The sequence below is a fragment of the Chrysochloris asiatica genome, unplaced genomic scaffold (genome assembly GCF_000296735.1).
Source record: "Chrysochloris asiatica unplaced genomic scaffold, ChrAsi1.0 scaffold00014, whole genome shotgun sequence".
NCBI classification, from domain to species: domain Eukaryota; kingdom Metazoa; phylum Chordata; class Mammalia; order Afrosoricida; family Chrysochloridae; genus Chrysochloris; species Chrysochloris asiatica.
Window position 1 is genome coordinate 33,729,602 of NW_006408532.1, and position 13,665 is coordinate 33,743,266.

The window sequence follows — 13,665 nt, forward strand, 5'->3', positions numbered from 1 at the left end:
AAAAAAAGCTGTTCCAAACGTCAGAGCTTTCAAGCAACTGACCATAAATTTTTTTTCTTTACTTTTAAGGAAGCTTGAAGGATGGGAAAGAAAAACATCCTTCAGAAACTTTGCCAGTAACATTTTAATTTCTAACATGCCTGTTTCTCTCAGCACCACTCCAAATCTCCACACCCTCCCCACTGAACCACTTACTCATATGCCCCACAGCCAATAGGAATTGGGCAACCGGTGATTCTGCTTAAGGGATCTTTAACAATTCAATTCCAATGTCCCTGTTTCAGTTGAAGGTGGGATGGAGAGAGGCAGAGGCAACTAGGAATAGTGACCACATGGAGGACAAAGGCTAGGGTATAGGAGAAGAGGGTGCCACAGCTCTCACTGAGAGGGGAAGCCCCCACCCACCTACCCATCATCAACTCCATCCATTCTTCCCCTTGGCAGAGGAATTTTGTCAAGAAACAGAATCCATCTTTGGACATTTCATAGCAAACAGGAAGATCAGATTGACACTTACATTTCATTTGCTTGGAGATGGACTTGTTAGGTTCAAGCCAGTGCTGAGGAGAAAAACAGCAAAGAGTGTGGGTCAGGTTGCTGGATCATACAATGCATGCTTAACAAATAAGAAGCATTCCTTTTCTACGGTGCAGCCTTGGTTCTGATAGATATCCCTGACTTCCACCCTCAAAAACCAACATAAACAATTCAGCAATAATAATAACACAGACCAGGGTATAAAATTACAGAGGGTTAATCTTTTGCAAATCATGTTTGAGTCATACAGTTGCTAAGAGAGAAAGACAGGGAATAGAACATGCACTAGCTGATTCCATGGTGATTCTTTGGGTTCCATGGCTCTGGGCAAGTCAGTGATGGCTGCAGACTTTGAGTATCTGGTATTCATGATCTCAAAGAACCACAGCCCAAGAAAAAAACTCAGGGCATCAGCACCCATGTCCTCTTCTGGGCCACTTTCCTTTAAGATTGGGCCAAGCCAGTATTAGTTCCATCACACAGAGATAATTCTTTCTGCATATTGAGTCAGTTCAACTCATGGTGATCTCCCGAATAGCAAATGAAATGCTGCCCAATCCTGCACCGTCCCCATAATCTTTGATGGATTAGACTATTGTGATCCACAGAGTTTTCATTGGCTAATTTGGGATAATAGATAACCAGGCCTTTCTTCCTACTCTTCATCTGGATGCTCCACAGAAACCAGCCCAGCTTCCTAGCAACACACAAACCTCTGCTGACAGATGACTGTTGGCTGCTCATACGTTTCACTGGCTGGGAATCAAACCTGGGTCTTCTTCATGAAAGACAAGAATTCTATCACCAAACCATCAATGCCTCATCTTTCATATTAGAGAAGAATAAGTTATTTTAAAATGTTTATTTTTGAGGTCATCAAAAAGTAAAACAAAAATCAGCTTCATCGCCAAAGAAGTCAAAGGACCTGAGTAGCCAGGACTCCAGTTACTGACAGAAATTTGAAGAAGACATCATGTGGTCCCAGGGGCCGGCCCTCTCTGGGGTCCCCTGTAAGGGTCACTTCAACATGCTGGGAGCTGAGCAGCTTTGAATATCATCACTAACTGGGATTGACTGCATCCCCTCAGGGAATGTCAGGAAGCATCATTATATACCCACAATTTACAAAGGCAGTAAGAGGGGTGCCACTGAGTATCAGGCCTGAGACTGGGGAGTCCTCAATGTGGGCACTCCTTCTGCTTGATAATTGGACAGGTCAGAAGAAGAGGGAACTTACCTGACCATCAATTGAGCTCTTCACCTGATGCATCTAACTTAGGTCACCCAATAAAGCAACTCAAGATTGTTTTACCCCTATGGTTTGAGGTGACCACCTCACCAGAAAGTTTAATAAGAGCCAGAATTCATTGAGTGCTTAACTACTATTCTAAGACTTTCCATGCATTATCTTATTTATAGTCTTCATTATAACCCATTTACAGATGAGAAATCTAGGACTTAGGATCGTTAAAACATCTTGACTGAGTTTACCTCCACTGAGTTCACCTGGCTGTAAGTGGCTTGTGTGTTGCTAAGATGCTGGAAGCTCTGTTACTGGTGTTTGAAATGACAGCAGGGTCAACTCTTAGTCAATAAAAACCATATTGATCAAAACAAAATATTATCCAATATAGTGTCGAAAGGCCCTCAAAATACACAGCAGCTGTAATAGTGGACTCGGAGCAGACCAACAATTGTGAAGATGACGAGCACTGGGAAATGTTTCCTTCTGTTGTACTGAAGTCACCATGAGTTGGAAACAACTTGATGGCACCTGACAACATCAACAAATGTCACACGGCTCATAAATGAGGAAGCCAGCATATAGTATAGGTCCAAAGCATGGACATTTTATCTCTTGTTGTTGCTGTTAAGTGTCGTTGAGTTGGAGTGACTCTATATAGGTTTCCCAATGAGTGATTGGTGAGCTTGAACTGCCAACCTGTGATTATCCTACAGCACCACACCAGAATACCTACCTATGTAGAAGCCTAACTTTGTTTGCTTTAAAATCTGAGGATGAGTCAAAAATTATACACATGCATATTTTAGAATTTATTTTAATCAACTTTCCGAAAAGACAAATACATCATTTTTTGACATAATCTCCTTGCTTTTCAATACACTTTTTCCATCCGTCAACAAGCATTTGTATTCTCTTAATTAAAAATGTTTTAGGCTGAGCTGCAAGCCACGAATATACCACTGCCTTCATTTCTTCATCAAAGGTGAATCTTCCCCCTCAAAGGGCTGCTTTCAGGGCACCAAACAGGTGAAAGTCTGATGGAGCAAGATCAGGACTATAGGGAGGATGCTCTAACACCTCAAAACGAAGTTTTTGCATAGTACACACAGTGTGGGCAGAAGCATGCAGGCATACATTGTCATGCAAGATCACAATGCCTTTGAATAGCAGTCCTCTGGGTTTAATCCAAAATTTAGGTTTCAGTTCTTCAATGAGCATCTCACTGTAATGAGCACTGTTGCTTTTTGAACCTGTTTCATGATAGTGTTCCAATACTGGTCCTTGAGAATCCCAGAAAAGCATCAATTTTCCAGCTGATGGTTGACTTTTGAACTTTTTCATGGTCGGTAATTGAGGATGTTTCCATTCCATACTCTGCTGTTTCTTCTCAGGTTCGTAGTGATGAATCCATGTCTCATCACCAGTAATGATTATTTTAAAGAAACTTTTACCTTCCTTCAAGTATCTGTCCAAATTTTGTTTGCAGATGTCCAAACGCTTTTGCTTATACTCTTCCGTGAATTGTTTCAGTACCTATCTCACAGAAACTTTTTGAAACCTTATCAAAGTCTGTCATGGATTATTTCATAGGCAGAGCCATGGCTGGTTTGCAGGTGATTTGCCACATAATCCATTGTCACTTATCTATTCAACAGAATCATTTCACATGCACACTCAATGTTGTCATCAGCCATGGATGTGAATGGGCACTTTAATAAAATCAGAATGCAGATAATTTTTGACTCACCCTTGTACATGTTCTCTTCACTGAATACTACCTATATTTCTTGGAACTGAAAACTTGAGTGGTGTAGGTCAGTAGTTTCTAATCCAGGGTGTCAGATCTTCAATAGGGTTTCAAAAAGTCTTCAAAAACAGTAACAAGGTCCTTTTGAGTATTTTCAACATTGTGAGAAATCTAACAAAACCATACATTCACCTCTGACTATGCTGTACACACGGAAGCAAGTTCTTTGCCTCTGGGTCAAAATTATTTCAACTCCTTTTGGTCAATCATAATTATTTCCTTCTACTTAGAAGTGTGTGCTGTGGTGCTCTAGGATAAGCAATAGACTGCTAACTGCAAGGTCAGCAGTTCAAACCCACCAGTCACTCTCAGAAACCCTCTTTATGGTCACTGTGAATCAGAACTGACTCAATGGCACACAACAACACCAGCAATCAGAAGTTATGATTTGCCTTTACACAGTTAGAATCAAGAGTAACTAGTTAATTGAGTAAACCACTTACTAGTTATATAACCTTGTGCAAATTATTTAACTGAGCCCCAGTTACCCCAATTATAAAACAGGAAACATAACAGTATCTACCTGAGAGGTTTGTCATCATAGTATTAAGTTAATGAAAGTGAGACACTTAAACAGTACCTGGGATGTGACAAGTATGCCAATGTTTGTTTACTGCTGTTCTATTAAACTGGTAGAACACATCTTTCAATATATGGAATTTATGGAGAGCAATAAAATACTTTTCTAGAAATGAGTAGATAGGCTACTTTAGATCTTAAGCTAAAAAAATAGCAGCCACTGATCAATACTTACTGCTACTGTTTTATAGAAAAGGATCACCAGTCATTTTGTCAATGCAGTCTGAAATGTAAGTGTTTTCTGAATCCTTCTTTGCTCAGCATCCTTTAAACACTTTAGCTCTTCTCTGCCTAATTTCAGTTTCTCTCTAATGCCAGAGACGGCAGTTCTGAGTGTTCATGCAAGGTAATTGATGGTGATCTCCCAGCTGGCTGTGAGAAGGTTCCTAAGGCTGCTTGAGAGCTCCACCAGAATGAGCGCCGTGATGGATTGGCTGTGTCTGCCACAAGGAGCAGAGAACATTGAAGGCGTGCCTGCAAGGTATTTTCCAACTGTGCTCTAAATAAATTATTCACTCCAAACAGCCTAACTTCTTCAATGTCCTATGAAATATACCTTACCTTTTCTGATCACTTTCTACATTTCTCCTCTTTCTCTCTTGTCTTTCACTTTATCCTTGCCTTTTAGGACTTCCCTATCTCAGCTACATCCATTTGAGGTTATTGAAAATACCATGGCTTGAGTCAGGCGCACCTTAGTTCTCAAGCTGACATCTTTGCTCTTCAACACATTAAAAAGCTCTTGTGCAGCATATTTGCCTAATGCAATATGTTTGATTTATTGTTTGATTTATTGACTGCTGCTTCCATGAGTGTTGATAGTTAATCCAAGAAGAATGAAGTCTTTGACATTTTCACTCTTTTCTCCGTGGATAAGAATGTTGTGTATTGGTCCAGTGGTGAGGATTTTTGTTTTCTTTACATTGGCTATAAATTGGTACCGACTCCATGGCACCTAACAACAACAACAACATCTCAACTACAAAAGGAGCCCAGGTAGCAGAGTGGATTGTAGGCTGGGCTGCTAACCGCAAGGTCAGCAGTTCAAATTGACCAGCCATGCCAAGGAGAAATGAGGCTTTCTCTTTCTGTAAAGATTTATATCCTCAGAAACCCTATCCAGGGTCTCTGCATCAGAACTGACTTGATGGCACACAAGCACCGCCACCACTACCAACTCAATTACAAGGAGCCCTAGTGGTGTATTGGGTTAAATGCTGGGTTGCTAGCCACAAGGTTGGTGGTTCAAACCTTGGGAGTGTTTCCGGGGGAGAAAGATGAGGCTGTCTGCTCTTGTAAAGATGTCTAGTCTTATAGACGATATGTAGAAAAATGCAGGTATAGTTAATCTTACAGTCCAGGAACAGAGGACCCTAGGACCATCAATAGGGTAGAACATGGGATCCTAACCAGAGAATCAGCAACACAAGAAACAGGCAGAAATGACGACATGGAAAGATAGAGCATCTGAGGACTCTAGTCTCATGGAAAGAGAAAGGCTATATGCTAGCAGCCAGGAGGCTGGCTTGCAAAATCTCCCTTTGGTTGTTTAAATGATTATATATTTCTATGTGTTTTTGTGTACATAAAAAAAAAAAAAAAAGAGGGAATAATGGCAAAGACTGCTAATCGATGGTGCATGGAGGGGACTGTAATCACTGCACGGAAAAATATGATTGGTTGAATGTAAAACCGACATACTCCCATGCAAAATATCACTCAATTCACAATAAAAGCTTAAAAAACAAATTGTATAGTCTTAGAAACCTAAGGAGCAGTTCTACTCTGTCCTATTGGGTCACTATGCCTGAGAATGGAATGGCTGGCAGTGATGGATGGGTATAGTGTAAACACTGCATTCTCATCCGGGACAAGTATTCTTTCTGGATGGAATAGCCATGTAACCCTAAAGGAGTTCTGGTAGCATAGTGGTTACAAGTTGGGCAGCTAACCTCAAGGTCAGCAGTTCAAAACTACCAGCTGTTTCTGGAGAAAGATGAGGCTTTCTGCTCCCATAAAGATTTACAGCCTTGGAAACCCTATATAGGGTCACTGAGTCAGAACCAACTTGACAGCACTTAACAACAATAACAATAATGTAACCCTAAGAAGTCCCTGGGTAGAGCAAATGGTTAACATGCTCAGCTGTTACAGAGAAGGTTGGTGGTTTGGCACTACCCAGAGATACCTCATAAGAAAGGTCTGCCAATCTACTTACAAAAAAAAAAACAAAAAACAAAAATCAGTCACTAAAAACCCTATGGAGGGCCATTCTACTCTAAAAACATAGCTCGCCATGACTGGGCAGCAACCATTGCTGGCATAGTGAACCAAGTGCCTGTCCAATTCATAAGGGCCAATATTGGTCCATTTCAGCTCACTAACACCAAGAATTTCGGTCTTTATGCATTCCATTCTATTTTTGACAATTTTAAATCTCCCTAGATTCAAACTCGGTACATTCCATGTTCAGATTGTAATAGATGTTTGCAACTGTTTCTCTCCTTTTGAGTTGTGTCCCATAAACAAATGAAGGTCTTGAAAGCTTTGCTTCATCCACACCATGAAGGTCAATTCTACTTTGAGGAGGCAGCTTTTCCTCAGTCATATTTTGAGGGCCTTTCAACCCCAGGAGCTCATCTGCCTGCACTCTATTAAATACTCTTTCACTGCTATTCATAAGCTTTTCAAAGGCTAATATCTCAGAAGTTGGCCAACTATCCCTTCTTCCTTGTCTGTTCTTAGTCTGAAAACTATGTGGAAACCTGTCCACCATGGGTAACCATGATGGTACTTCAAACACTAGTGGCATAGCTTCCAGTATCACAGCAGCACACAAACCACCACAGTATGACAATCCAAGAGGTGTGGTTGAGGGGCTTACAGATTAAAATGAACAAGGAAGAAAGTCCTAGCAACTGATTTCCAAATATGAGCCACTGGAAGCCCTAAGGCTCACAAAGGTCTGCTGCACAACAGATGAAGGAGACAGTACAGAACAGGGCTGTGTTTATTCTGCTGTGCGTGAGGTCATCATGAGTCAGGGGCCAACTTGATGGCAGATATGACCAAGAAAGATACATCAACAATAACCATGGTCTAAAAGATAAAAACAACAAAAAAATCATTTCTTCAAAGAGGGTCAAGTTCAATTTTTCAGCACTTTGAGAAGAATATTGAAAGTCTCATGGACTGCCAGAATAACAAGCAAATGTATTGGAAGAAGTAGAGCCAAAGTGCTCTTTAGAAGCCAGACACCATCTCTCATACCTACAACATGTTAGATAGTCCCATTCTCCTTCCCACACATTTTCAGCTTACAGATCTATTCGTAAATTTATTTATAGACTGCTATTGCAGGGTTGTGTATATAATAGAAAAATACTATTTTTCTTACAATTTGTGTGAATTGCTTTTGTAATGACTACAAAACCTTTCCATTATCAGTCAAGTGCATTAGCTGTTTGAATCACTCAGAGACTCCACTAAGTTCTTAGGGAATAAATACTTATCAATTTGTTTGGATATAACTACTATTACATGGAATTATTAGGTATTTATTTTTGTGTGGAGGCAACATGAAAAAATTACTAAGATACTAAGGGAGTCCTGGTGTGGCGCTGCAGGTTAATGTGCTGGACTGCAAAATTTATTTGAACCAGAAGAACATACCCTTTCTTTTGCATGATTTGAAGGTATCAGAAAGGCCTCTGCAGCAGACACTGTGGGATTTCTGTCCACATCCCTTAGATAGTATCGTTTCCTTTCAGTGTACAACAGCCTGAATATTTTTAGGACCGCTTCCCTCAGGTTACAGGAAACCATTGTGGGGTGAAGAAGTGAGCCTCCTCACCCATTCTCCATGCTGGGGTAGCTCTAAATAATAACAGGCAGCCTAGGCTAGGACAACTCTAAAGGAAGACCTGCACTCATTCCAGAGCTCCTCTGTATGCCTGAGCCCATGTGACTCTCTGTGAGACTGTGGTCAATATTACACATTTGCTTGGCCTTCTCCTTTCCCTGTCCTAACCCATCACTTCCATACAAGTCTTTTCTTGGGAACAATTTCTAATAAACCACTTTTACAGGGGGTGCAGTGACCCTGTAGGATAAGCACTGAGCTGCTAACCACAAGGTCAGTGATTCAATAAAGAGAAGAAGAAAGATGAGGCTTCCTGCTCCCATAAAGATTGAAAGCCTCAGGAAAACCAATACAAGGTCCCAATGTATTGGAACCAACTTGATGTCACTTAACAACAACTGAATTTTTTCTGTCAAGGTCAGATCCTGAAGACCAGATCTTTGATGATATTGTTGTTTTGTGCCAGCAAGTCAATTCTAAGTCATAACGACTCTATAGGATAGAATAGAACTGCCCCACAGGGTTTCCAAGGCTTTACAGGAGCAGATTGACAGCAGATCTTTGCTCCCACAGAGCTGCTGTTGGATTTGAACCACCAATATGTTGGTTAGCAGCCAAACACTTACCATTGCTCCACTAGGGCCCCTTAGATCTAGAATAGCCTCCTTTAATCAGTTGCAGCTTTTTGACTCATGGTGACCCCAAGCATATCAGAGTAGAAGTGTGTTCTATAGGGTTTTCAATGGCTGATTTTTCAGAAGCAAAGTGCCAGCCCTTTCTTTCAAAGCACTTCTGAGTGGACTCCAACCATCGACCTTTCAATTAGCAGGTGAGAGCATTAACCATTTGCACCACCCCTACACTCTGGGATAAAACACTGGACCACAAGGTCCGTTTGAACCACAGGGTCAGTGGTTCAAACCCACCAACCGCTCGTTGGAAACGCTATACAGGGTCATTATGAGTAATAATCTACTTGACAGCACTTAACAACAATAACAACTACTCCCCTCCAGTAATTGCTCTCCATGGTACTAAAATTCCTCCCTTGAAAAAAATTTTTGACTTGAACTTGGACCCTAGTAACCTGAAAAACCATTCACAATCCAGCCTGACTATCCTCCAGTCCCTTTCTTAGAATAGATATATTTTGATTAAGAACAGCTTGGGATAAAAATGAGAATGAATAGGAAGAAATACACAAAAGGATGAAAAGCAAAGAGGTTTCTATACTCCCTCAGCCTCAGTTTCCTTATATGCAAACCTGGGGGTGTGGGGAGCAAACGCAAGGGTCACATTCCTGTATCTCTGACACTCCACACTCTGAACCTGAAGAATAAGGACATCTCCAACAATTGTGCCTTTCTTCTTAACCTGCTAGTCCAAGCTGTCCTTACAGCTAAGGAATCATTTTTCTCTACCCCATCATAGAAACGATACAATTCTTTCTGACATTCTAATTTTGGTGTGTTCGAGGAAAAAGAAGGTGGGTGTGAAGTGGTGATTTGTGACTAAGTAGATTGATTTTTAATTTGGTAGCTGCTGAGACAAGAAAAAGAATTGCTTCCCAAAGTAAACAATTTAATATTTCATTATCTTCAAATGTTTGGCTTCGGTTTAAATTGATTCAGCCAGTGATTACAGAATAATTTACATACCTCTCTGTTATCTTTCTCAAAACTCTTGGTGTCCTAAGCTGGAGTAATGTGCAACCCAGAGAAATCTGTTAACTAATAGGCTTTAAAAAAGAAAGAATGCACCTCCCCAAATAGGGTATTGTTTTCCTCCTCAGTAGTTACCTGATCCACAAGCTGACCCACCCATTCCCATCACAGTCCTGAAAAGATGGCCTGATTCTCACATCCCGACTGGACAATGCCCAGAGTCACTGAGGCCCTCAATTCTATAACCCTTTAAGTTTCTGCTGGGGGAAAAGAAAAGAATGCTGTCTGAATGAACGCAACTTAGCAGTGTTCTGGATAACAAAGTTATAGGTTGTTGCTAGTTGCTACTGGGTCATTTCCCAAACTCATACAATCTTCCAAGTACAACAGAATGAAAGACTGTCCAGTCCTGGCGGTCTACATGATGAGATGTCGATCTGACTACTGTGATGCATAGGGTTTTCACCGACTAATTTTTTAAAGTGGATCACCAGTCCTTACTTCCTTGTTCACCTTAGTCAGGAAGCGCCACTGAAACCAGCTCAGCACCATAGCAACACGTAAGTCTTCACAGACACGTGGGTGGTGGCTGGCCTTGGCTAAGAATCGGACCCAGGTCTTCCCCATGGAAGGCGAGAATTCTACCTTTGAATCACCACTGCCTTATATAGTTTGAACCTGATTATTTAGCTACCAGCAACAATGGCTTCAAGGAGTGCTGGTGGTGTCATGGTTGAACCAAAAGGTCAGTGGTTGGAACCCACCAGCAGCGTGCTTCTGCAAAGGTTACAAGCTTGCAAACCCTACTGTGCAGTTCGCCTCTGTCCTATAGAGTCGCTGTGAGATGGAATTGCCTGAACAGCAACACGCTATGGGATGTAACAGTAGTTTCCAATACCGTTTCAACAAAAGCTAAAAGACAACAGCAACAAAACTCTGTGGATCAGATACACTCAAAGTTATTGTCCATTTGAAAGTCAATGTCTTTGGTGTGGCAATTTTAAGTCCTTTAGCTAATATTGCTTTTATATTCTAGGGCCTCGAGAAAAGTCAAAATAGAAATAACAGCAGAAGCAACACTGTGAGAATTAGAGAGGACAGGAAGTCTAACTTCAATGCTCTTGACCAGAGATAAGCAAGTTTGTTTGTTTTTCTGTAAAAGACCAACTAGTAAATAATTTAGGCTTTGTGGGCCATATGTTCTCCATCACATCAATCTACTCAGCTTGCCACTGGAGCATGAAAACAGCCACAAATAATAAATAAATAGGTAGGTATGGCTGTGTTCCAATGAGTCCTATTCACAACAACAGATGGTGGGTTGTCCCAATCCCTATCTGCTGGCCCCTGTTCTACACCCAAGAAATCCCTAATGCATACTTTAAAGAAAAACAAAAAACAGGTGTATCTGACAATGCAATAGATTGTAAGAATTCATTACTACTTATTTCAAAGTATACTTAAGTACTTAAGAGTACTGGTTGGTGCTGTAGGATAAGCACTGGACTGATAACCACAGATCGGCAGTTCAAACTCACCAGCTGCTCTTGGAAACCCTATAAAGAGTCACTATGAGTCAGAACAGACTTGATGGCATACAACAGGGTACTAAAAGTCCCTGGGTGGTCCAAACAGTGAATATGCTTGACTGGCACGGTGGGTTAATGCGCAGGACTGCAAGGTCGGTTTGAACTGCAAGGTCAGCAGTTCAAACTCACCAGCCACTCCTTGGAAACCCTATACAAGGTCACTATGAGTCGGAACCAACTCAATGGCATGTAACAATAACAACAACAAACTAACTGAAAGGTTAGAGGTTCCAGTTCACCCAGAGGCACCTTGGAAGAAAGGCCTGGCTGTCTACGTCTGCAAACCCAATGGCGCACAGTTCTACTCTAACACACATGGGGGCACCATCAGTCACAGTTGATGTCAGTTTGAAGTAACTAGTTTGCTTATTTTTTTTAGGACACTAACCATAAGAGAAATTACTAAATCCCATCAAGTTTGCCTCTGACAACATTGGCTGTCATACTATATAAACTTAACATAATTGCCACCAAAACATCTAAGGTCTAAGATCTCCTAGTGGCCAGACCCATGGACCTCTTCAAACTCTTTAAAACAGAGATGGGACCATATAAGGCCACAAAACCATTTGGTCTGGCCCTACCAAGGCAACCACAGGCAGGACTCAACATTCAATAAATCTAGGAGCTTTTTTCATGGCTATATAAACTTATATTAAGTGATGTTATAAATATCCAAAAGGCCCTTGGCAGAAAATAGTTTCCCCAACCCTACTTTAAAGGATGCAACAGTAAAGAAATAATATGAGATGACTCTTTTAAACGCTAATCCTTAAACATAAGTACTGTTAGTATCTTATTTTACAGGTGAAGAAACTGAGGCATAGAGAAGTGAAGGAAACTTCTCAAAGTCAAACTAGCAAAGTGTCAGGGACAGGATTTAACCTGGTCTTCCTAGTGCCAAACCTAGGTTCTTGGCCCTGATCCACAATGTCTTCAGATCCTCCTGCCTTCTTAAGATTTTAAACTGTAGCCCATTGCTTCTTATTAAAGCTACATCTATCTACCTTTGTTTCCAAAATGCCTCCCTCTCCTCATTCTTTTCTTTCTGCTCCATCTTTTCCTTGTCAGTTCCCTCTACTGGTTAATTCTTCTGGACCACTCTTTAAAATATGGGTGTTCCCTAGCTTTTAAATTCATTTCGTAGTCTATAATCTCTCCCTCAACTCTGCAATCCAGTCCCAGGGCTATGACATAGAAAAGACTTCACTAAGGCCAAAAAATCTCCATCTCTGGCCTAAGCCTCTAGGTTTAGTTTCAGACCCGTATTTTCAACTGTACACTGATCAACTCTCACAAGCATGTCCAAAACTTATCATCCCTCCCTCAAAATTTGCTCTGTTTCTTGTACAACTTATTTGGGAAATAGATCCACTTACACTTGGAGCCCTGTGTGTTCCTGTTGAAATCCATATATCCTACTGAGACGCCATCTGTAGAATCCCTGAAAGACCCACAGAGGGAGAGACAGCCCTGCGCCCTGCTTTCCAGCCATCCCCACCAGGGTACCAGGCATATGAGTGAAGACATCTTGGACCCTCCAGACTGCAAGCTGAATACCACTAAGTGTCCATGTGGAGCAAAAGAATCATCCAGCTGAGCTCTGACCAAACTCCTGACCCACAAAATCTTGAAACAGGATTTTTGTTTGAAGATGTTTGGGGCTATTAAATAACGATTGTTGTTTTAAATTTGAGGACCTTATTTACACAGTAATAAATAATTAGAACATTAACTCTTCATTATTATACTCCATGCATATAATGCTTGTGCATTATATGCTACTGAAGGTTGAAAGAAATCTACTGGGTAACGAATGAGAAGTAAGCAGAAATCTACTTCAAATTAGCATTTACTCTGGTAGTGTAGTGGGTATGAATCGGGCTGCTAATCTCACAGTCAGCAGTTCGAAACTACCAGCTGTTTCTCGGGAGAAAGCTGAGGCCTTCTGCTCCTGTAAAGATTCATAGACTCGGAAACCCTGTACAGGGTCGCTGTGAGTCGGAACCAACTCCACAGCACATAACAACCACAACCCATACTGGTGTGGCCCTGTGGGTTAATGCTCCAGACTGCAAAGCTATTTGAACCGCAAGGTAGCAATTCAAGCTCACCAGCTGCTCCGTGGAAACCCTATACAGGGTCAGATCGACTCAACAGCACTTAACAACAACAACAATCCATACTAATTTTATTTCTCCAAGTTATATATTATAGTTACATCTAATCTCCCCAGTTTGACTTAAAAGAAGGACTTTGAACCAGTTCAAACTGGTTCAGTCATGTCTGACAAAACAAAATTGGAACAAATTCAAATTTTACAGTTTGGGTGATCCAGAATGATAGCCAGAATGGGAAAAATTAAGAGCCAAAGCCATGGA

General features: G+C 41.1%; 1 protein-coding gene across 2 annotated transcripts in view; it reads right to left on the minus strand.

The window, feature by feature from the left end:
• The window catches only part of FRMD3 (FERM domain containing 3), a 494,426-nt gene that overhangs the window by 204,897 nt on the left and 275,864 nt on the right, over positions 1–13,665 (minus strand). For both annotated transcript variants that reach the window (XM_006834952.1, XM_006834951.1), the window contains exon 3: positions 518–560. In XM_006834952.1, coding sequence (XP_006835015.1) covers positions 518–560 — 43 coding nt within the window. The remainder of the gene's footprint in view (positions 1–517; positions 561–13,665) is intronic.